This window comes from Larimichthys crocea, chromosome XI, assembly GCF_000972845.2.
Source record: "Larimichthys crocea isolate SSNF chromosome XI, L_crocea_2.0, whole genome shotgun sequence".
In the NCBI taxonomy this organism is placed as follows: domain Eukaryota; kingdom Metazoa; phylum Chordata; class Actinopteri; family Sciaenidae; genus Larimichthys; species Larimichthys crocea.
The window spans coordinates 12,256,283-12,282,251 of record NC_040021.1 but is presented as its reverse complement, the minus strand read 5'-3'; the positions used below and the strand labels follow the sequence as shown (position 1 = coordinate 12,282,251).

General features: G+C 40.8%; 1 protein-coding gene across 2 annotated transcripts; it reads left to right on the top strand.

The window, feature by feature from the left end:
* Positions 1-996: 996 nt before the first annotated feature.
* On the top strand, positions 997-17,856 carry LOC104925671 (cAMP-specific 3',5'-cyclic phosphodiesterase 7B). 2 transcript variants are annotated; one of them, XM_027283938.1, is made up of 13 exons: positions 997-1,369; positions 3,966-4,026; positions 11,235-11,324; positions 11,895-12,058; positions 12,388-12,451; positions 12,643-12,738; positions 13,591-13,691; positions 14,743-14,874; positions 14,958-15,049; positions 15,437-15,581; positions 15,682-15,778; positions 16,574-16,654; positions 16,772-17,856. In XM_027283938.1, exons 1-13 carry the CDS (start codon positions 1,349-1,351, stop codon positions 17,002-17,004), a joined length of 1,377 nt encoding a protein of 458 aa, XP_027139739.1. In that variant the 5' UTR covers positions 997-1,348; the 3' UTR covers positions 17,005-17,856. The 2 variants fall into 2 exon arrangements, with proteins under 2 accessions (XP_027139739.1, XP_027139738.1); XM_027283937.1 differs by lacking the exon at positions 997-1,369 and adding an exon at positions 6,884-7,206 and having other exon boundaries at positions 3,985-4,026.
* Positions 17,857-25,969: the final 8,113 nt, after the last annotated feature.

Here is a 25,969-nt window from a genome sequence, read left to right as displayed (position 1 = left end):
AATGTTGGTCTGTTTCGGTTCTCAGAAAAGAATATGCTTTGTAGAGATGTATGTGGGACAACAGCACCCACAAACCAATGACAGGAAGTTTGTTGAAGCAGCAGTTTGGTTCAGACACGTAACAATCCACAATCATCTTTTTGCAAAGTGAAGCAAATTCATACAGTTTCTGCCATTGCTACTTGGCTACAGTAGACAGTTATTATCAGCAAAACTGCAAGTGGTCGCTCAACAGGAAAATACTATATAAACAAATAATAATCACAGACATAAAGTATGCCTTTTTAGGTGTATGAAGAAAACTGCTGGCATTTCTTTTTATTAAGGACAGATGTAGCAGTAGTGGTATACTACTACTGCATAACCAAGTTACCACAAATGAATTACATATTGCTAATAACAATATGTTGTCTCATTGTGTCACCATTTAATTTAATTTGATCTATGCAGTCAACTGCTGGAGAAGAGGAAGCACAGAGAGGGACAGGAAGACTCAACAAACAGGTCAAGAGGTCCAGCTCTGTTCTGGACCGCCCCCTAGAGTCCACAGAGGAAGTAGGGGAGAGGAGAATGTTAACAAAGCTGACATCCATCATGGAAAACTCCTCTCACCTCCTACATGAGACTGTGGGGGCAGATCCATTTATTAGATTTGTTATTGGCCCGAAGTACCAAATAATTTTAATATACGCTGTAATATGTATGTTTGTGACAATAAATAGATGCATATAGAGTCTGAGAGATGTGAAGGGTCAACAGGGGCTCACAGATCCTTTGCCCCAGCTTCCCCCCTAGTGATTTGATCTGGTCCTGGGTCATTGTGGGTAACATTTCATTTGGGAAATACCCTTTGCAAACAGTCCCCCCTCACACACTCTGAGTCAAATATTGCTGTGCTATATTTACTGTATTTAATTGAGGACCACCAATTGAACTCAAACCAGTGATTGCATCCGGCGCTGATTGGTTCACTGCCGAACAGTCCCGCCTCTGTGATGCTCCATCCTCGAGCCCCTCCCCTCCCCACTCTCTGCGGCTCACAACCAAGTCATAGAAACAGCACGCGGACGGAAACGCCAACTTCACCTTCCCATTGACAAAAGCCGACACTCGTCTTCACGGCGCGAGTGCAGTCAGACAGAGATAAATAAATAAAAGATGAAGAAGGGTGAAGAATGAATTAGTTAGTGTTTTTTTTTTTAAACAGGTGTCAGTCAGGGGGCACGGTCACCTTTCATCGTCCTGCCGTATGCGGCTCACTCGTGCGCTTCCCGTGACATGACAACACTCCGCACGCGCCTGATTCCGTCGCATTCGCTTGCTGTCCACGAGCGGCCACGATGGTTAAATGTCCTGTTTAACGGTCGAGGTATGTAGACTGCGACTTTACAGCAATATATATATACGGGCCAGATACACTCACACTCACACACAAACACAGGCTTGTACACAGTTGTTTTTGTAACAGGCCTGGTTAAACCTAACGAGAAAACAGTGTTACGTTCATATAATGTTCCTGTAAGTACACATAGTGTCTTTAACGCTCAAAAGGGAGTTTATAATGAGCAAATTGTAGTCTACTTTGTATGTCCTATGGCGTTATTGTGATTCTTATTCTATTCCTATTATTATTTATGCGTGTAGTAAATGTTTTGATCCTAGGAAGTGAGTTTATAGTGACCTTGATGGGGTTTTTTTATGGTAGGATGTATATATAGCCTCTTCCATAAGCTGCAGTGATGGGCTAACAGTAAGGCCTTGTGTATTATTGTAATGTGTCACGTCAGTGTATTGACAGCTTAACAGCCTGCAGCCAGGATGCTGCAGACCACATGTAGACAAGAAGGGCCAGGTGTGCAGCAGGAGGCAGCCACAACAAGATACACCATAAGGAAGGTTTATATGATGTTAAAATACACACAATGTGTACAGGTAAAGTGGTTGTGCGAGAACTCATTGGGGAATGTGTGAGATTTTGTCCAAACACATCTATGTGTTCAAGTATGAAGGTCCATCATTCACCTTTTGTAAGAAAATTCTCATATCAAGGTCCACTGACTAGATTTTTCCAGAGCTTTCTTAAAAAGTCGTGGTTTCAAGTTTGCTTGGTCGTCATGGAGACTGCTCAGTTGTCATCACTTGCTTGCGTGCATCATAGACTACTATCTAATACATCGAGTTTGTTGATTCTTGGAAGGCTCGTTTCCCCACTTCCTGTGTTGCTTCTCTGTCCCTTATTATTAATGTTTTACGCAACGTCTTTACTTTGTTTAGTGTCTCTGTCTTTAGTTTAATCTCTTCTTAGACATGTTTTATAGTTTTGTGCGCAAAGAGATAAATATTATTACACAGAACATTTCAAAGCAGCACTATATTCGGCAGAAGTTGACGCTATGTTTGTTCCTACTGCTCACACATTACATTGGGAGCAGTAGTGTTGAGGTTTGAGAAAAGCTTTTTCCAAATCCATTTTCTGCTAATGCTGGTGAAGACACAGGAGACAATGAACAGACCTGTCCAGTAAAAGAACTGTTAACCAGCAGCTAACCGTAATTAAAAAGAGAGAGGGACCTTTAATAATAATGTGCACATAGAGCTAGAGACTATGGAAAAAAAGACATTTGACGTGCTGTAAACATGCCATAACCACGTGGGCTGGATGAGTGAAGCGTCATCGCCTCTGGTTAGTCTCCATCCACCCGTTTCCTGCCCGCCAGTAAACAACACTGTGCTAATTTAGATGTAAATCCACCTACTCAACTTCATGACTGTCTTCCTCCAGAGGGGCAACACTGAACACTGTAATAGGTCCAGAATATGTAATAAGAGATAACCGATGATTTGTTATGTTATCTTCTATCAAATGTGTACATTGTCTTTAGGTTTCTCTGGACAGCACTGCTTGGTGCACTCAGTCCACTAGGCACACAGATGACCACCATCATAACTATTATAGCCATTACTCGCTATTATAAATAGATGACCTCAATTGGGAAATGTACTGAGCAGAGTCTGTCTGAACTGCAGCACAGGGCTTTGGATTGTAATTAGGGTTAAGAACCAACCTCATATCAGGGTACAATGGCAGGTTACCGCACTGCTGGTGTAATTCAATCAATTTCAACTCATCAGAAAGAGATGGGTAATATCCTCTTGGTGTTGATCTAAAACATGGCAGAGCTGTTGACTACTTGTCTGCCAACATTCACATTACTTTGAATGAGCTGGTAGTGAGACAACTGGATCAGTCAGGATTCACACGGAGAGACTTTGTATGAATCAGAGGTGAAACAGTTAGTGGATTAATCAAGAAGTTCATTTTTTTCACATTTGTTGATTCCAGCTAGAGGATTTGTCGCTGCTACCTGAATATTTTGGGGGGGTTGAACAAAAAAAAACAAACAAGCTTCAGGAAATTTATTTCTGAGCATATTTCATTGTTTGTTTGTTTTTTGAGTTGGTCACAGCCTCTACTTTTAGATCGTGGTTAATGTAGTCGTCAACCACTTTTTCTCAATTTAAAAAAAAAATCAAAACCATGTGACTTGAACTTAACACAAACACACTTTTGATCGAAAATGACCGAAAAGGGATGACTTAAGACCCCGACCCTGAGGAACAACCATAGGGAAGCATGTGATCAATGTCCAGTTTGCTGCCTGACCCACTTTTACAGCTTTGTTGGCCAACACACAAACATGTCCCGACTGGAAGGGCGCTGTCGTTAAATGCACCTCAAATGAGGGGCTCAAGATTCAGCTTTGATTTTATACCCACAATCATTTAACACACATTATTATATCCCAGTGGTCTTTGTGTGTGAAGCCTTGGTAACCATGACTTTTCACACAGTTTCTATTTATTAGCGAGGTTCATTGATGCTCTTTGATAGCAGTGTGTATTTTGGGATGTTGTAATATTAATCTCAGCCTCTCTTTCTCTCTCCCTCTTTCTCTCGGCCACAGAGGTGTGGAGCAGTCGCGTTTAAAAGGTCGGAGCAGAATGCCATACAAGTTCGCATGCTGGGTAAGAACACTAACTTGACCTGAATACAGTAGAAACTCAGTGGAAACAGTTGTTAATATATGCAGTCAGTTGTGAATCAATAGAGCAAAATAGGTCAAAATATTTGGTACCAGGGCTTCAGGCTGTCACTAACCTTTGGCCCAGTGTAAATCTCTGTCAAACACTGCGGCATATTTCTGCTATCTCTGTATACACTGTCCAGTTGAATGGCTCAAAACAGTAAGTTTCCGAACTCTGGAAAGATGCCAGCTTCCTAACAATGTGGAGCTTCACTCCAGTCGTGTTTTTTGAAGTAGCGTCTGGACTGGAGACAGTAAGATGTAGCTGTTTATCATAACAGTTTCAGACCTTGCAGATTCCGAAATGTAGCTACTGCTTTTTTCATTTTTGGGTCAAACTTGTTTAGAAGTTCCTTGAAGAAGTGCTTAGTTGCCTGAAGCAACCTTAAACATATGATAAAGTACCAAAAATCACAAGACAAGACAATTCATTCACTGGTTGACCCAGTTCTGTACAGCGACCTGCACAAAAAAACGTGACCATACAACATCTAGACTCCCACTGACCTTGTTGACTCTCTGATATCTTTCACTCTCTCTCTCATTCTGTGCCATTATCACTGTTTCACTGTTTCTCTCTTTTTGTCACATGTCCTCTTTCACACAGTTACAAATCTACAAGCTGTGTTTTGCTGCTATTATTCTTTTGCAGCTTTATTTACACTGTTTTACCAATAAAGTCACACACGGTATGTCCAGGCAAAATGTAATCTCTGTCAGCCACCACAGATTTTTTGGGAGTGGCGACATAATGAAGGATAGTTTTCCTGCTGTTGATCTGATTGTAGGGCAGGATAATATTATGATTTGGCATCATGACTGAACACACCGAGTTCACTGTAGTCTGGGCCAGTTGTTACTGATAGTCTGACGTGAAAATGTTACAGTGTGTTGTTTTGAAAGATTCATTATATTGTTGCTGCCTTTTTTAAAACGTCTTAGATTTGTCGAGCCACAGCTCGTTCTTTAAAAAGCTCACTCATCTGTGCCCTCAAATGTAGCATTTTCTTTAATTTTACAAATGTATAAATTAGAAAAAAAAAACAGGTTTTCACATGGTATGACTATACTTAACAATAAAATACAACCTTTTACCAGCTGCTCATCACAACAGAACAACTATACATTGCATTTATACTGAATCAGCCTGCTGCACATCACACATCACTGCCTGCTTCTCATAGTTTCTCACAGCCTGTATCTTTTATCTTAACCTTCTTAACGTAAAGTCTCATTTTTTTCTTGCAATCGACTTCTTCCGTCTGATATGTGACGTTCAAGGCTATGTGACTGTCTCTGCCTGTCTGCGCCTCCGTGTGTGTGTGTGTGTGTCAGTACTCTTGTCTGCATGTGACTGTTTCTCAAGTGAACATTTCCCTGGAAAAATGTAATTGTTTTAGCACTGTGTCCTTCATAGTTACGTGCATGTTAAGGGGAACAAATAGGTCTCATTCATTTACATTCACTTAGTTATATTCATGGTAATCAATATCTGGGGCTCATCAGCTACAAAGGACAACAGGAAGAGAGTGGTTACAGCCCCAAACAAATTAAACAAGTTAAAACCAACTCTGTTAAGGTCACTAGAATAATTTCTTTTTATGAGACCCTACCAATAAAAGCATGAATTCAGACTTCGGGTTTATAAAAAGTGGGAATCTTTTTTTATAACTTACTGTTTAGATCACACACACCTGGACAGGAGAATTCAGAACAAATAAATCAAAACTGAAGTGTTTATGTGCCAGTGAAGCCTTAATGATTAGTGACTCACAGCATGTGCCTCATTTACCTCCAAGCAGAATAAGTTAATTACTCTGTTCTGTCAGAGACAGAACTGTGACATAACGTTATGTGTTCTTCAGCCTGGAAATAAGGCGTGTGTGCTCATAGGTTCAGAAAACATTTAATTGATTTATTAGTTATGCAATGCATTGAATATGCAAAACAGTTGCTGGTTCCAGCCTCTCGGATGTGAGGATTTGTTGCTTTTCTCTGTTTTATATCATTGTAATCCGAACATTTTTAGGATCTGGACAGAACAAGTAATAAGAGGACGTCACCCTTGAATACGGATGGGCTTAGTTCTGTTTTCCCTGCACACAATCCTGATGCTCAGATTATCTGTTTTTTTTACATGTCTGCACAGATGGACTGAATGTTGGATACAGATATTTGTTATCTTACTACTCTGTACTATGTGCTCTCGACCTTCCTGACCTGACCATGAGACGGCGGCTGTGTGCCCGACAGGCATTCGCTTAAATCCTATTGGTCTGTTATCAACGTAGCAGCATATAGGCAGAGTGAGAGAGAGAGAGCGTGTAAGCGGGTTGCGAGTGGGGAGAGGAGGGGCTTTTAGACTCCACAACAACATCGGCTCGAGTGAGACGATAGAGGGAAGAGAGAGAATGCGGCAGGAGCAGGTAGCGGACTGTCAGTGTCCGACCCTGAGAAAGAGGGAAAGTGACGGATTCTCGCTTCTCTTTTCTGGCTTTACCCTGCTCCACATCTCTGCATTTGTTTTGCTTTTTTTACCACTCTGCACCCATTTCTCTCTCTCCCTCAGTCTTTCTCGCCTCTGATTGTGTCTCTGTCTCATTCCTCTGTCTTACATCCCGACTTGCTACTCTCTGTCTGTTCTCCTCTTTCCTCACCTATGGGTGCCTGCTTTTCCTTCTGCCGTCTCGCCGTTCCTCTCCCAATCTCTTCTTCAGCGCCACCCTTCTTTCTTTCCCCTCACTCAATTTCCTTTCCTTGCACCTGTCCGTCATCCATCCGTTTTCTTTTGGTGTAAGGATGCCAGTGTTAAAGGGGCTTTGGGGCCCAGATCTCAGGATGCGGGACTCCAGTCTTGGCAGTCAAGTCGGGGTCTGTCCAGACGAGGCCCCCCGTTCACCAGTCTGGGGGCCTCTCAGGATGCCTCCGGTGACCTGTGGGGGCCTGTCTCTGGCCCTGGAGCTTCCAGCTCTTATACGGCAGCTGAGGGCAGCCTGGAGGGCTCGCAGGGGAGGCCACCTGGGGCCAGAGAGAAGTCAGGCGAGCACTTGGGTTGAAGCAGAGAAGGAGGAGGTAGAGGAGGTGAAGCATGACATAGAGGACAGGAGCGCTCATCTGGAAGGTAACTAGCACGTAACACACACAGTACAGTAATGCTTATGGGAGTCAGAGTCCTGATAAATGCTTAATGTGTGTTTGTTGTGTGTGAGTGAACCGTTGATTCTTTTCGGTCACATGCTTTCACAACGTGTCTCGATTTTATCATTTATTCGTCTCTTTAAAATAGTCGTTACGTTTGTTGGCAGGTCACAGTTTGTAAATAAGGATGATCCACTCTTGTTTTTTTTGTGCTTTATTTTCTGCATTTGAATGTTTGACCATGCCTGGGTGCACATTTTGTGACGTGTGTGACAGATTATTTTTGACAAGCGCACCTCTGGGCTGGTTGTTCACGTGCGCGTGTTGTGTAAGTGTCGTGGGTTAAGATGAGGTTCACAGCAATTCAGACGCCCAATAGAGAGTGCAGGGAGGGATTTGGGCTGTAAAGACCAAAAGTATCCATTCAATGAAGCCGTGTTACCATCTGCTGAGCTGCAGCTGATGACACTGACGTGACACCATCACGCAAAGCCTCTCTAACACAGGTGACACAAAGTAATGTTGACAGTTTGATGTGAATTGCGTCAACAGAGAAGGGGTGATCTGACGTTTAACTGATGATCAGATCTGATGACCTCATCTTTCTTCCCCTAAACATTGATATACGTTTTAGAGTTACATTTTTGGACACTGGCAAACTCATTTACTTATTTAGTGAAATGAGTGTGATGACGACTTGACTTTGATGTTAGCGTGTGAACAGGACAACACTTTAATCCGAAATCAGGTAATAACAAAAGAAAAACATAGTACATGAATCAATCTTTTAACATTCTTTTGAAGAGTTATGATGAAGTGATGAGTCAGTCCGCGGGGAATTACCTGTGCGTAAGCGCTGAGTCATCCAGTGGAAAATGGACAAATGTAAGCTACTGACAGACTTTCCCCTTCGTATCGAGATGACCTCATTTAGTTGATGACTCCTTTCAGAGTGTGAAAGGCTATCTGCCCATATTCTTATTTCTCCATACAATATGTGTCAAGGCACTGTGAGACCTCGTCGGTGATAGTGAGTCATCCTGACATTTGCCATAGCAAGTCCTGAAAAAAGTCATTTTATCTTTATTTTATAGGTTAATTTAGAAAAAGTCCAACTGACTGTGTTTACTTCAAGCCTACAGGTTATCATTTTATTAAATCTTTACACATTTATTAAAATATATTCCAAAATCTGACATTAAGACATTTGTAGTAGTTCTCTGGTTCAACAACATTTCATTTTTTTGCAATGTGGCAGATAACCTACAGCTAACACACTGTGCTTAAAGATAATACACCTGCAAAATGTCTTCTGCCCTTTGTGTTTCGATAGGTGGGATAATCGAAAAAAAAAACATTAAAACAGAGATTAAATGATTAGCTAGTTCTCTGATTAGTTAGTTGATGGCAGAAGATTAATTGGCAGTTATGTTGATAATCAAATAATCATCTGTTAATTTTTCAAGCAAAAATGCCAAAAACATACTCGTTCCAGCCCCTCGAATGTGAATATTGGCTGGTTTTCTTAATTTTCTATGATAAATACAATATCTTTGGAGTTTGAACATGTCAACATGGGATTTGGAAAATTGCCGTGGGTGTTTTTGTAGACAAACAACTGTTTTTTCAGTAAAGAGAAAAGAATTGTCTGATTAATTATCAGTTAAAATTATCCTTACTTGCGTCCCAAGGTCATATAAAATGATATAATATCATATTTCCTTTAAGTTCTGGTATTCTTTAAAATACCTGTAATGTATTTGGATTTTTATTCAATGCATCCAAAACACAGATTTCCTATAAACAGCTACGCTAGCTTGTCCCCTATCTTTTACACACCTGGCTACTGTCACTGTCAGGTCACTCCGAAAAAAGTGAAGTGTCAGCACTGCCAGCGAGTTAACTGTATCTGCAGAGTGCAGCTGGCTGTGTGGATACACTGTGTGTATCTGTGTATCCAGGTAAAGAAGAAGAAGGAGCAGCAGCAGCAGCTGCAGGCAGCAGGAAATATCATCAGCCACTGCGTGTTTAAAACTGTTTGTGTTGGAGTGTTGCTGCTGCATATAGCAGCGACGTGTCTGACTAACAAACAACCCCAAAGCACAGTTTGTGCCATCAACACCCACAGATTCAAGGGAAGCCAAGTGAACATATTTCTTATCAGTGCCTTGTGTGTGTGTTTGTGTCTGTGGGTGATCTTGTTTTCGCATTTGGAACCAGGGATTTAACCTCATTTGCAAGTGTGTGTGTGTGTGCGTGCGTGTGTGTGTGTGGCGAGCGTTTGACGAGGCGAGTGTGCATCGCCACGTCTTTAAGCACCCTTTCCAACTGATTCATCCTAAATGACCCACTTCTGCGTCGTATGGAGAGAATGACCTATTTACCAGAGAGTTAAAGGAAGAGAGAGCAAGGGAACGAGGAGAGAGGCGGGGTGGCACGGGGGCGACACGAAAGGATGGATCAGATGGGGAGAGAAGCGTGGTGTTGTTAGAACGGGAAGGAATAAAGGATGATAGGAAGGTTGAGGGGGTAGGAAGCAAGAGCGCAAAGTGGAGCCAGAAACGGGAGGAATGAAGGATGGAGTGACACATTCAGTAGAAGTATGGAGAGGTAGCTTGAGTGTGTGTGTGTTTGTCTGTGTTAGGGGGAACTGACGCGTGTTACTGCGGTGGTTTTCCCCAGATAAAAAGAGGCTTTCCCCCCTTTTTCTCCATCTCTTGCTCAAACAAGGACTCCTCTGCTTTACTTTAGCAGGCTGAGTCACTTCCCCCAAGCAGTTTCTGTTTGTTTGTTGGACTATAAAATCTGTAAATAGGGAATGATGCCACTTTTCCACTGTATGTTTTCTGTATAGCTGCCTAGCCTACACGGCACACACACACACAAACATTTACCAAAACCGCGAGACATGCCTGCGAGTTCTGCCCGCTGCTTTGGCAACCCACATTTGGCAAGGCGAGATCTGGCAACCCAAGGGAGTTACCACAGTGACTCCAACCCCAATGACAGGTAGTTTAGCTGCTCTCGTAAGCGGGAGTCACAGAGGTCATGTGAATTTGCAACCCTCCGGGACATAACACGCTCCACTTCCTCACATCTGATCTGTAAATTATTCAGTATTCCCAGAGTTAGTTTTTAGTTTATTCAAGTGTGAATTTCATGTCTGTGCATGTGTACTGTGACTTGGGGACCTAGTTCTGTTATGTCTTGTTGTAACTGTCTACAGGGCGTGTGTTCTCTTCCCTGTCTGATAGCCGCTCACAAGGATTAAAACCCTAAGGATTACGTCTGGCAGACATAGAAAGAATTCATACAGTAGACAACAACTATTTGAAAACGTGCTGTCAGCATGTCAGAGATACATTTGAGTAAAAGACAGAGAGAAAACACAACAAGTTGTTTAAATTGTGCAAATCAAACTCCTCAACCTCTCTGTATTGTCCGCTGCAGTCGGCATCAGTGTGAAACTACGATAAGAGCGAGAGTGATAAGTGTTTGAGCTGAACGTTCACAGACAATGCAGCACTAGTCTGAGAAATACGTTATTCACTGCAACAGCTGCACCGTGACATGAAATTGGTTCTCCTTAGGCAAACTCGGACCAGATGCATGATGTCCTGGTGCTTCAGCAATGTCAAAGATCCTCTTGTTTCACAGAGGCTGATTTAAGAACAAAAAATCTCATTTTATGAGGCTGATCATGTTGAACATCACCAGCAGGACATGTGCACCACTGGGAAACACTTTGCTCCGTTGTCCTCTCATCACCCCACTGGCTGCTCTTGACTGCCATCAACCTTTTTTCTTTCTCCGTTTCCTCTGCTCTAGTCCAAAACACCCACCTCCCCTCTCTCTCTCTCTCCTTCCCTCCCGGAAAGTTTGATTCATAGATACTGGAGGGTCTGCCAAAAATGGAACATTAGTAATAACACTAAATATTTATTCATCCAACACTAACAGTGTTTTTTTCCATCCTCTTCTTTTCCTTCTTCTTTCTCTGTCTGCACACAGCTGATGGCAGACTGAACACTGGTCATGCTGGTGTGCTGCTGGTTGAGAGACGAGGCTCCTACCCGCTGATTGACCTGCGAATCCTCAAAAGTAAGTTTCCTGATACATTTGAATACAAAACGATGACCGTTAATTGGCCACGTCGGCAATTATAAGTCCACTAATCACAACTTCGTTAAACTTGGTGTATCCAGTGAACTATTTGAAGGTGTAAACAGATAAATATCAGCTGCTTCAGCTCTGGTGCTTTTTTTATTTCGACATAATTTACAATAAAGGGAACAAAGTTGTTACATTCACAAATTCTGTACATAAATTAAGAGACATAACCAAATTATTTTCTACATTTTCATCTACATCACTGACAAAATAGAAGAAGATGTAGGTCACATCAGCATTTCATTGTATTTATGCATCTTTAACTTAACTGTTGCCATTTTGAAGTAGATCTTATTGAATTATGGATACAGTTAAATTCAGGTCCGAGACAGGATCAGGGTAATTGTGCATTAAATTGAAGATAAGTGTGTTTTCCATTTGTCTACTGACCAACTCAGTTGCTTGTTGGTCCCAGGACAGAACCACAAACAATTCAGAAAAAATCTTCAAACAGATACTCTGCACGGTCGAATAAACCGCGTCGTTCTGTTGTAATTCCAGCCAGCGCCCAGCAGGGGGAGGTAGAGTCCGGCACCAGGAGAAAGGTGAAGCGTCTGCTGAGCTTTCAGAGATACTGCCACGCCTCCAGGCTGCTCAGGAGGTTGGTGCCCCACACCCCCGGGTCACTGCACCTACTGGACGACGACTACCTGGGACAAGCTGCGGTATGAACACTCCTAACCCAACAAACATACAGACGTACAGATTAAAGCTTTAAGGAAAAATGTTCAAATTCTCTGATTTGACCTTCTCAAATGTGAATATTTTCTGGTTTCTTTAGTCCTCTATGACAGTAAACTAAATATCCTTGGGCTCTGGACAAATAAGACGTTTGAAGGTTCCACATTGGGCTTTTGGAAACAGTGATCAATGCTTTTTTGACATTTTATGTACCAAACAACTAATCGATAATGAAAATAATCGTTGCAACTCTTTGTCCTCTTATCAGCTGTGAATGATGTATCAGTGCTGAAAAGTCTCTCTTTTGTTACAGCACATGCTATCAAAGGTCGGGACCTGGAACTTTGACATTTTCCTCTTCGATCGCCTCACAAATGGTAACGCGGCTTTCTATTATTTCAAATTGAACAGATGTTACACGTTTCGCCGAATTTAACTAATGTCTATTAACACGAGATTTATAATGTCGCTTCCTTTTTTGTTAGAATCTAAATTTAATGAAACGTTTCAAGTTTTTCCTCTCACCATCGCAGTACAGTTACAGCTTGAATGAATATGTGTGCTGCAGGTAACAGCCTGGTGACTCTGTTGTGCCATCTCTTCAATGTCTACGGTCTCATTCACCACTTCCAGCTGGACATGGTCAAACTGCACAGGTTTCTCGGTAAGCTGCAGGAACGTGTCAGTGATTATACCCGCCAAGAATTTGTTAAATCCAGTAGCTGATCATTTACATTTACATCAACATCAAATATCATGACTACAGAAAGCTTAAACATTCATGGTGCTGGTGTATTTACATTCACCGCTACATAGAAAGCATTTGCACTGTAAACATGCACCTGGCAGCCTTTTTGGCGGGGCAGCACGCTCTCGGAAGCTGAGAAGGGTTTAACTTTTCAGGAAAGCCCAGACTGACGTCAACTGGTTCTTTTGTCCGCAAATCAGTCATCACAAAAAAAGACGCACGGTTCGTGTTCCCTACAATAACAACATATATGGATAAAGTGACCGTGCGAGTGTTGTTGTAAGTGAAATAGTAATCCAGGATCCATCGCATGCCTAAATGGTGCTATCAGATCCAGCTGAGCAACAATGAGGTGTGTGTCGTTATGGAGACAAACTGAGAAATCGAGAATTTTACAACCTACAGTAAGACTTTTTTCAACTCGTCTTTGGACCATGAGAGCTTGTAGATTTATCAATGTGTAAACTTTCAAAGCATCAGTTGATTATGAATGCTTACATCACCTAGATCATTTATTGTGGCTTCTTTTTTTTTTTACTCGGTTGCTTTCGTCGTTGGTCAAAATTTGCAATTGTATATTTACATATTAGGAAATCAAAATGCTGTGTTTAGATGCTCCACTGAAAGCTGGAATCTCTCGGTTTACTCTGATATTCAAATTAAGGCGTTTATATGTTACCAAAATTAAATTAAGATCAGATTATTATTTTTTTTAATGTAAGAAAATTTCAGTTTAATTGGGTTTAACCTTGTGTCCTGTCTTGCCAGGCATGGTGCAAGAGGACTACCACTCCCAGAATCCCTATCACAATGCTGTTCACGCTGCTGATGTAACCCAAGCCATGTACTGCTACCTGAAGGAGCCCAAGGTAATGAATAATATTCTATTCACACACATACTCTCCGTCTCTCTCTCACACACACACACACACTACAAGGTTTCACTCAGGCCGAGCTTCTCCTTGACATGTCCTATTAGTTTGCCTTCCTGAGGGATAATTCCTGCTCACTTAGACTTGACAACACATCCATCCACAGCAGCGTGGAGAAATCCCTGAAGCCCTTTCTGACAAGATTAAATGTCTCTGCATCTTTTCCATCCATACAGTAATTGCTTTTGTGTCCTTTGTTGCTCCGTAAAGCACTTTGTGACGCACCTATTTGGTTAAAAGCACTTAGGTAAATAAATTGAATTCAGCACAGCACATGGGCACAGCGTCTTCTGGATAATAAGCATACACTCAGTGTAAGATGTCAAACCTGCTGCTTCTCCGATCAATATTTTTGCCATTTTGTCCTCTACTGACCATTAAGCATTTATCCTCCCCCTGTGACACATACCTGTGTCTCGTATGAATTATTTTGAGACTGTGTTTCAAAACGGAGGCACTGTTTGAGGTCAAAATATTCAATTTCAGAGGTAAACGTGACCTATTTATTTTGTATAAAATGATACAGAATGTGTCCTTTACTATAGTTAAATTACAAAAGGGAGTATTAAACACAAATAATACAATGGTATAAGTTTAATAAAAGAGTAAAATCACAGACGTTGGGACTGAGGATGTTTTGGGATGATTTCTGTCGAAACTGTAACTCTTTATCTGCTACACGACTATAGGGGTCATACACCGCTCACCAGTGTGATTGTGAACAACCTTAAACACCTGAGAGCATAAAAGTAAAACACTTGAACCTCACAATCATTGGGTTATTGGAGAACAACAAAAACTAAACACAGATTTCAACTATCATCGAGAAACTGACAATATTAAAGATATTACTTTAATATTAAGGATAAAAACTACGATCACACATCATTCACATCATCCTCTAAGGACAGCTTAGTTTCATTTGAAAGTGTCCCTCCTTGCTTAAGGAACAACATTTGTCTTGTGGAAACATTTCGTGTTGTTGTAGCTGGCAGAGCAGCTGAGTCCTCTGGACGTGTTCCTGGGTCTGTTGGCGGCAGCTGCTCACGACGTGGACCATCCTGGGGTCAACCAGCCTTTCCTCATTAAGACCCGACACCACCTGGCATCCCTCTACCAGGTACACTGTGTGTGCTGTAGGTTTAGTGTCCAGCCTTATCACTTGAGTCTGTCTCTAACACATTTTTGAATGTTCCTGTACAGAACACATCTGTGCTGGAGAGCCACCACTGGAGATCCACTGTGGGCATGCTGCGAGAGTCAGGACTGCTGTCCCACCTGCCTGCTGACATGTCGTAAGAAACACACATTTAATACACACTAGATGTTTAATCCGTGTTTTAGCTCTTGCTCTCGCTCTGCAGTTTCTTGCAACTTAACGGCAAACACACACACACACACACAGAAGTTCAAAAACCCAGCACCTGCAAAGAATAGACACACTCGCACATAACCACACACACCAGCATGTTTAAATACTGTAGTAAAAATTTGGTTACATGATTAAATTTCATCTACCAGTCTCCACAGGAAGGTCAGGAGCAAGAAGTACAGGGGACAAAGTTCAGGCTGCGATAACTTCATAATAAATATATATGTATAAACATTCCCAAAAATGTAGCCGCTGCAGCAGGCAGAATCCAAAATTAAGCACAGGCATGGTTTGTTTTGTTGCTTTGCAGGCAGGACATGGAACAACAGCTAGGCTCTCTCATCCTGGCTACAGACATCAGCCGACAGAATGAGTTCCTGTTGACCTTCAGAGAACATCTGGACAACCAGGACCTGGACCTCCAGCTGGCTTCACACAGGCACTTTATCCTGCAGGTATACTCGCACACAGACTTCACCCACCATGCTTTTTTTTTTTCTCAAACATGCTAACTACATGTACTTCATGCGTGTATCTCTCTGTCTTTGCCTGCAGATTGCTCTGAAGTGTGCAGACGTCTGTAATCCGTGTCGGGTTTGGGAGCTGAGCAGACAGTGGAGCGAGAGGGTGTGTGAGGAATTCTACAGGCAGGGTGAGAAACATTTCCTCTCAGTTCAAACGTCCCTGTTTAATATTAAAAGATGATTGAGGGAAACTTGGAATGTTTACGCTGTGTTTATGTCATACGGGAGGGTAGAGATTCAAAAGAGTCCCCACGTTAATGACATCAGACAACTTAAGTTGGCCGTGTGAGTGTCAAAATGAATGTCATTTGACAAACATAACGCTATATTCATTAAATTTAGGGTTCATTTCCTTGGAAAACAAACAGATGTCAGGCATCATTGTTTTTAGGCACTTCTGTCTTATTTAACATCAGGTCAGATATATCTGAAAAAGGTTTCCTAGTCTTATCAGGACTTGGGTGTTCATGTAAAAGTGGGCAGGAAATGGTAATTGCGATAACTCTGATACAGCATTTGTTCTGTGATAACAGTACATCCTCTTCCTGTTGTAGTTAGAGGCTGCCAATCTTCCCAGAGCTAAAAAAAAAACTACACCTCATAGCATTTTTTTGATACTAGTACTTTTTTAGGCTTTCATCAGAGTGTTAAAGATTAGTGGACTCTTTTACCTCTAACTCAACTTTGGCGTTTTAGTTTGGATCTGAATTAATGTGTTAAAACATTAAAGTCAGAGACAGTGGTGGACCTGCAACTCACATGTTCTGCAAGGTAAAATGAGGCTTTTAGTAAATGACGTCTGGTGGCTTTAAAGAGAGAATAAATCGTTACAAACACTTTTTTCCAATGGAACTGGGCCGTGCTGTCTGGTTTCTCTGGTTTCGTCATATTTTGTTCAGACCCGTTTTGTTTTTAACTGACAGGTGACCTGGAGAGAAAGTTTGACTTGGAGATCAGTCCTCTGTGTAACCAGCAGGCTGACTCTGTCCCAGCCATTCAGATAGGTGAGTCCTAAAGTGTGCACGTGCATACACCCATAACTATACACTCTGTCATCATGAACTGAAGAAGATCCGCAACTGATTGGGAGATGATCCGCCTTTTGTCGTTGTTTTCCTCAGGGTTCATCTCCTACATTGTGGAGCCTCTGTTTGAGGAGTGGCATCGCTTCACTGAGCCCAGCCCACTCAGCCAGACCATGATGGGTCACCTGCACAAAAACAAGGCCCGCTGGAGCCACCTACGATACGCACACACACCTTCAGACACACAAACACACCCCAGCGCAGAGGAGCCTGAGCCTGAAGGAGGAGGTGGTGGAGGAGGAGGAGGAGAGGGGGAAGACATCCCTTAATCTTCTTGCCTCTTGAGGTGTTTCATCTTGCTTTGTGAACGGAGGAGAGGAGTGTTTATCCTCCTCCTTGTTTGTCCTCCTGCGTATTTTCTCCCACTGCTGGTTGTTTGCAGGCTCTGAAAGTGGGAGCTCTGGGTGGTGGTCTGGCTGGGATTCATGAGAGATGGCTCCCTCTGCTGGAGTGGACGACTGAAGCCCTGCAGGATAAAAAAAAAAAAAAAGAAGAGAGAGATTCATAATCAGGCAGATGGATGGATGAGGGATGGATGGATCTTAGTAAATATAAGCCAATTTGACAAAGTCATGCCTTTCTCTTTAACCCTGTGATATCAGCTTCAAAGTATCTGAGAAAAGCAGGAATATGTTATGTCTGAGGGCAGAAGAGGGATCGGCGAAGACAAATATTAATGTGTTTGCACAATGCTGCTAGAACAATAAAGAAATGAAAAAGCCAAAATGATATACAGTGGGACTGTGCTGGAAACAGATGACTTGAAGAGATGAAAGAAAAAGAGGAATCTATAAATATATCCACTATATTTCACTTTTTAAACTTTTCGACAATACTTACTGTATTAAGCTCTTTTCACTTTTTTCTCTTTTTTTTGTACAGCTTGCACTTCTCTCGGATGCTCTTTCATACAAGTGTCTCACTTGTCTACTTTTCACTGAAGTGCGTTTTTAACTCCAGCACTAAATTGGTATGTCAAGGTACTATAAACTGTACAACGTGTTCTGTTTTGTTTGACCGATGCAGTTAATGACTGAAGCCAAAGCGGCTTCAGGCAGATGTTTTTGGACTCACCGATGGGGGGAGAACACAAATGAGAGCCATTTAAAAAAAAAAAAAAAGTGTTTGTGTTTGTGTGATGTTATAAACAGTATATTCTGTACATACTGTGATGTACGACCTCAGCACCTCACATGCCAAAATCTCAGCAATGTATTAACCTTTTTTACTGGGTATGGATATTGGGGAAAATATAACTCTTACACTGATGTTACCTTTGTTACAAATTAACCGGTGCATTTTTTTCAAACCTCACTTTACAAGCTCATACTACAACAAAAAAGCCTTAACAGCAACTGGTCTGTCTGTGAAACACATTTTGTAATGGTGTTTTACCATTTTCTGGATAAGCTTTCTTACACTTACAGATTCTGCCTGTCATACCAGCATACTGAAACACACACACTCACAGTACTGTAGCAGCTTGTTTCCTGTTTCATCTTTCACCCAGTATCGGGGTCAAATTGGGTCTTACACCCATTCAGCATTGCCAAGGTACCAACGTCCTGGTATGACACATCAACTCACTGCTCTGTTACCTCTATACGGTGTTTATATGTCTTTCTTTCTACTCTTTCTGCAGGCACTGTGTGCACTGTATCTTATGTCATGAACCAACTTGGGCCAAATAGTAATTGCAAATACATATAATCTAATATCTAATTCATTATATCCTGCATAAATCTCAATATAATGAAGATGTCACAGAAAAGCCATCATTCATTTTTAAAAACATGTCAAATTTATCGTCTGAAATGGTACTTTGATATCTTTATAACCTAAAACTAAGTATATAAAGTATTTGTAAATACTAGTTGGTCCAAGTCGAAGATGTACTGTTACAAAACAGTATTTTTTTAACCACTCTGCTCTAAATATGTATAGTTAAGGTTGTCACATTTGAGATTCACGTCTGGCACAGTCAAGGCTGTGTACACGGTGCTAACAGAGGCCCGAACAGCACGTCTTCCCTGAGCGTTATGATTCTAACAACCCAGCCAACACACAGTATTATTCTACATACAGCATATTCTATGAGATTATCACAGCTCATTTATAAAAATCTGTAAAAAATGATATATATACAATAATGAATTTCACAATTTTTAAAAAACAACAGTGAAACTGTGATATTAAGCCTTTTCTATGAGGCGCAGTGCAATAAAGTTAAGTTAGTGTTTATGTCTATCTATAGCTCTGGTAATTAATTAAACAAATTATTCATATGTCTACATTATAGCCCCCCTCCCCTCCCCCCACTGTCTTTGCTGAAATTCCCACTATATGTAAGACACACTCTTGTGTAAAGTGCACACCGTTTATTCTCTGTAAGTCACACACTGCTGCTGTTGTGTAGACCGAGCTGAGACGGGGCCTCGGGCTGCCTTTCAATACCTCTCAGACTCTGCACTGAAACAGGGTCACTGAGCCATACTGGTTTCTCTATAAAGTACAAATATGCACTGTATGTGTATGATAATACGTTTTTACGCCAGAGTGATTCTTATACCAGACTCAATATAATTAGCAACTTTAAAAAAATGTTTTTTTTAAAAAGATCAATGAATTTACTGTGATGGTCAAAGGAGATTCATTTAGGCTCGACTATATGTACAGTACAATAGTTTCCATCAAAAGATCTGTCACAGACTGTGTTTTATCTGTATGCCCAGAGGCTGTACGTTTGACCCTTTTTTTTTAACCCCTTTAAAGGGTCGTGCATGTTCAGAAGGAACCACTGTGTTCAATTAACTAATAATGTGGTGGAGTTCACCCTCGATTTAACAATGTATATTTTTGTTGCCTGAAGGTTTCGATTCAAAACTGAAGCGAGTCGCGCCAAGATTGATGTGAAAAACTGAACTCGCCATCGCGAAGAAAATAAATCTCACCCCAGGGTCCATTTAGTAGTGGCTCTGGAGCCTTCGATCACATAACATGATCTTCACCACTTTGACTTAGAGTTGTAGAGTATTAATTTCCATTTTCTCGAAATATTTTTAAGTACTTTCTCGTCCATGCTGGCTTAAAATCATCTGAAGTTCAGAGTTAATTCTTAGCGTTTTTTTCTTTTTTTTTTCTTTTTGGAGCTTTCAGATAGAGATGGAGTTTGTCACTGAATTGTAAGATGTTCAGATTGTGGTTCTTTCTACAGATAGCTCCTGAGTAAAAAAAAAAAAAGTAATTTGCTTAGTAATAATATTGAATCTTTGAATGAAACTCTTCAAATGAATCAAAATGAATACTTGTACTGACATTAGTAACCCTAACTAACAGTGCACTTGAGAGATGTTTGCACTATGGTCTTATCGAGTGATCCATAAAAGCTGAACCTCTGTATTTTGGTGTTTGAATGCATCATCTGACTTCTTGACTGTGTATTTCTGTTTTGACAACCAACTTCTGAGCACTGTGAACAATAAAAATAAATGTTTTTCAATTAACATTCCACGCACTAGATATTCCTTGACCTGGATATTGAGTGTGTTTGACCACTAGAGGGCAATAAAAGCATTTGAAGAGTAGAGAAGCTGCAGGAGACCACACTCCTCATGGCAGGGGGCCACATTATGGATGGCCTCTCCCTGATGCTTGTTTACAGTATAAATACAATAGTGAGCCTGTGAATCAACATGATGACTTCTGTGATGTAAGCATGGCTGGGGGCTATGAGCTCATATGTAAACAATAAACTTAAAGAGAGAAGAAAGACAGGTTGAAATCAAACAGTGTGAAGTTGCGCTTAGTTGTAGTTTGCAGGACAAACACAGGAGAACATGAAGCCGAATGAGTGACGCGTTGTTGAATCAACTTCACACTGAGGTATTGCAGGTAGACGTTACTAGAATTTTCTCACAGATTTTTTTAAAAGCTATTTTTTCACAAAACACACAGAAGGAACATGAAGCAGAATGTGATACTGACTAAAAGAAGGCCAGAAAAGGAGGGAAATGTGAAGTGGAAAAAAAAAGTCCAACAGAAAATAAATGATAAGAAGATTAATGGGGATTCAGCTACTGAAAGTAGTGTAAATACAGGGTTGAAACAGGGAAAGCACGTAGAATGAGAGATAGTGATAGTGAGCAAAGAAGTGGTACAAACACAGCTTGTGTTTCCCTCATTTGCATATCTCTGATTTGCATTGCAAAAAGCAGCTTGTAGATTGCGACAGACGCAGAGTCCACTTGTGATTGGTCACCTATTAAATCACATTACACCATACTGCTTGACTTTTCTAAACTTTAATCTTGTCCACATGTTTCGATTGCTGCAGCTCAGCTTCGTCTTGTGTTTTTTGGGTCCTGCTTTAGGTAGAGCGCGCGCACACACACACACACACTGCTAAACAAGATAGATAGTTGTGTTTTTAAAGGGTAAAATCTGTTCATCCGAGCGTGCCATCTGACATCCATTCATGCCCATAATTCTGTTTTACCGTCTTCGTGTCTCACAGTCAAACACACACACACACACACAATTCACCTCAGTCAGTCAGTACTCGTCCAGCGTGTGTCACTGTAAATATTGACACTGCAAATAGAGCCCCCTCTTTTGCCCCTTAAATGTCATCCGACCACTCCCTCTGTGAAAACATGCACCCCATCAGCCCATCATGCCGATAACCATCTCCCTCCAAAATGCTAATTCAGAAAAGAATGCTGTTGTTGGTTTTTCTTTTTTGGGCATTTTTGCCATTTTTCACCAATATCACCAATAGTGATCTCAGACATTGATGCTGCATTATATGGTATACACCTTTTAATGTATTTTACCTAAAGTAAAAGAAAGCGGAGGTCACATCTGAGCTTAAAATGTCAAGTTATCTCTGGAGGTGTCACCTCCCTGGCCTCACTGGCGTGAGATAAAGATTTACGGCTGTGTGTGTAGAAAGTGAAAAATGAAACTTGTGGTGTTCACATGTTGTCTGTCTCATTATGTCTTGTCTGGCCCCTGTGCTCTGCACTGAAAGGGTTAATCTCTTGTTGTTAGTCAGTATCCTTCCTTTCTTTGTGTTATCTCTCTTTCTGTCTTTGAATAACAAGAATTTATGTCGGTTTAATGCAACCTATTGCCAATAGCACTGCAATAACTACTACTTTTCGGAGGCATGACTGTTATTCCTGTACTCGAGCAGAAAGAAGAAGTAGAGTGTGTAAGATGCAATTATAAGAAGGATGTCTCACTCTCTCTCTCTCTCTTTGTACCCCACTGTCACCTACATATAGCGCGTCATATAAATATATATCAGCTATTTCATTCTCAATTTTAAAAATGAGGAACTGCTGTAGCCGTCCTCAGCACTGGTGTGGGAGTGGGGCACCCCTGCCCCTTTTTTGCTCAGAGACCCAAAATACCCTCTCTTTTTTTTCAAGAAACTTTTATGTAGCCAGGATACATCTGTGCACCAATGGGACACCTCCATGCTTCTTGTTTGTTTTAAAGTCACACCAGAGAGGCATTTAAGATTCAGAAAATGTTCTGTTGTGACCCTAGAGCAAAAATAAAAAGCACTAAGCACTAAGCACCCTATCAGATTTTTTATTTTCAATGGAGATCACAGTGATCCGAAAGATACCAACCAATATGGACAGACATCACCTCTGTTAAACCCTGAGGTAAACCCTTCCTACCACACTGTGTGATGCTTTATCACTAATGACACTTTTTTTTTTTTTTTACACGGCTGGTTTCTGCTTTGCAAAGTTGCACAGACGTCCTCACTGACAAGAAGGAGTAATTCATCTCATGATATTGTCTTGTCTGACTACAGTATTGTACACGATTCAGTAACCTAATCTTGGCAGGACTGGTTCAAGGTGTCCTGCTCCTTAAACTCCTCAAACTCCCTGATTTGCCCTTTAGAGACGTATTAGCCGATGTTTTTATGACAATCGTTGTATGTTTTTGTGCGCTGGTTGTTTCTGGTTTTCCGGTCTTGATTAAATAAAGCTACTAAATACAATGAAACATGTATAAAATAATACATAAGAATCAGTGGAACAAGTAGAAACACAGCAGTAAGCATATTAGTAATATACTTATATATATATATTATATATATATATATACTTAATACTTTTTTGCTTTTTTAAAATGCTCTTTCTTTTTTAATGATAAAACTCATTTTTGATGTCAAAATTTTTTGTAAATAACAGTTTAGGTGTGTTTACACTCCACTACATCCCTGCATTTAAGTGTTCTCTGTACAGCAGGTGGTTTCCAAGTATCACTCTGTGTCGTGGAATGACTAAAGCGTACACTTAGGGGAAATAAAGGGTTAATTTGTCATGCAGTATTGAGATCTCTGACATGCAACACCCACACATACACAAACATTGTGCAAACAAATATGTACATGATCAATATCCAGGAGCAAAACCTGTTTGCACCCTTGACTCTGTGTGTGTGTGTGTGTGTGTGTGTGTGTGTGTGTGTGTGTGTGTGTGTGTGTGTGTGTGTGTGTGTGTGTGTGCCTGCCTGTCTGCAAGTGTGTGTGCATAAAGATCTCTTATCTTACTTTCTTAACCCCTATGCTCCTGCTATAACTCTGACTACTGATACACAACCCCCGGTTACTGTGGAAGCACACCTGCCACATTTCACCTGCTCCATTTCTGTGTGTGTGCGCGTGTGGGTGTACGTGAACGATGGACAGTACTGTACATCCGAGCACAGTCATTTGTGTTCACATTTTCACTTTGTGGTGATTTTTGTATATTTTTTTGGAGAGGGGGCGGTTAATACATACAGATTTATTGGCTGCTTTCGATACTTTGCATACTGCAAATATGTATAAGAGCATGTGGGCAGATAAGAGGGCTTCAACGTATGAAAAGTACAAGATGTATATTTCCTTTTTTTCTCAGTGTTTTCTGACCATTTGACACAAGTCTCAACAGCAGATTATTATGCAGCAAGCCTGGTTTGATGCTGTCCAAACAGAAGGTGCAGCAACCTGCAATGACTTGCTCATTTTCCCACATGGTATACGTTTATGTCACATATTAAAAATTTATGAGTGGGTTATGTATGACCTTTGACCTTTACGGTACAACCCCCAAATTTGGAGCTGTGCCCCTCAGGGTTGAGCAAATCCTTTGCTTTGACATGAGAACTTTGCATAAACCAAAGAAACAAATTGTTTCTTAACGGAGTACTCCACTGATTTATTACTGAACTACTGTTAAGTTGCAGAAATCAAACAAGAGACAGATTATTTAACTGGATTTGCTCCAATATTCTAGTAAACTGGTGCCCATTAGTGACCTTTAATTATAAAACAGGTTGTGAAGCGACATGAGTGACTATCTGTGTTTAAATGAAGCTCTTTTCATAAACATCACGACTCTTTTTGTTCATTCTGGCTCCAAATTCAAGATACTTTGAAGAAAAAGCCCTGAAACTTTTCTCATGTGTTTTAATACTTCAATGTTTCTGGTGGTCCCTCAAAATCTTTGTAACAGGCGCCTGTTTTATTACGTGCTGTATATTCACTGGACACATGAAGCCTGGTTTGTGCATTACCTCTTCAGGCCTGCTGAGGGAATCCAACCAGCTTCCATGTAAGTCACGACTCCGCTTGTTATTACAAGTACAGTCCAACCTGCTCGGCCTGTTCCTCCAGCTTTGCATCATTAGTCAAATCATAATGTCATCAAAGGCACATTACATGGGCTTAGTAATATTGTTGCTGCTGTAAACAAGGCGTTCAGTTTTGGATTAATCTGTGCATGTCGATGTTTGTTTTGTGTAGATGTGTATGTGTGTATGTAAGTGTTCGTTCTGTTTGTGGTTTCACATCCAAATTTTATGTTTAAAGTCAGTTAATCCTCCCCTGGAGATTTTTTTTACAGTTCACCTTTGCAGGGGAGTTGTGTTCATATTTGCATCACAGCCTAAACTACAGCCAAAACAGAGTGTTTTTCTCCTGTCTGCTAATTGACTTTCATCTTTGAAGTAAGGGCAGAGACAGGATGTCAGGGCAGAAGGATTAAACATGAGGCTGATGTGGAGCCTTTGGAAGAGTCTTTAGAATATTTAATTACCCAAAACAGAGTAAGATTTGCCTGAATGGTATTCTAACTTCAGGACCAAATAGGCCGCAGGGCAGACCCACAGATTTGCATAGTCCAAAAAGAGACTCCATTCACATGAGGGCACATTCCCTATAATGTTGCTAAAAATGACTTACTATAAGTTTTTAAAATAGCTTGTATGAAAAGTGGCTCTATTCCTGAGACCTTTGAATTTGAGTTTTTTATTTATTTATACATGTACCACATGTGGTAAGTGGAGAGATTGTGTAGCTCAGCTGATAATTTAAATATTCATCTAGCTAACTTACAGCAACTGATAAACAAGTCATTAAAAGTTGCTGTTAAAAAAGTTCAAATTAGCGTTAAGTTAGTTCATTTGTAAATAGCTTAACCTGTTAGCTAAAAGAAATGGATAACAAATTGTTGCTAGAAATAAAGGAAATATAAAATAGATAAAGGTAATTACATATGAAATAATTGGCTAAAGGTGAAGGATAAATTGTTCAAATGCGGCAGTTTGAATGCAAACTTAACCAAAATGACCAAATCAACTATGTGAAAAAAACTTTAAAAAAAAAAATATTGCAACAATAATATATCCATCCATCCATTTTCTGTAACTGCTCGTCTCCATCAGGATTACTGAAGGCTTCGGGGCCTATCCCAAGAACACCAAGTCACCAGTTTATCACAGGGCTTGCAACAATATCAACTTTATAAAGGTAATAGTGTTAAATAATAGCCATTTTAAAACACAACTTGATGATTGGTGGGGTTTACTTGAGCCTGTCTGATAGCAAAGTGGAGGTACATCTTCTGATGAGCACCAAAACCTCCAATAATGCAGCTGAAAGACACGAGATTGTACAGTACTCTATAAACCCTGATCTTGAAATGAGGGTCATGAGAGTTATTCTGGTGGTAAACTGGGTGTGAAATCATAGTATGTGAAGGATACCAAGGTCTTGAGCCCTCAGGCATCAATTAGCAAAGTTCACTGTTCATCTTATCTTAACAGCGTACCTATACGAGCAAAACAAATGTCAGTGACAGCACTTTTATTTTAGGAATCTGCCCTGAGGCTGGATTTGGGTGAGATTCACTGAGAATATATTCACTCTGAAATAATTTATACAGC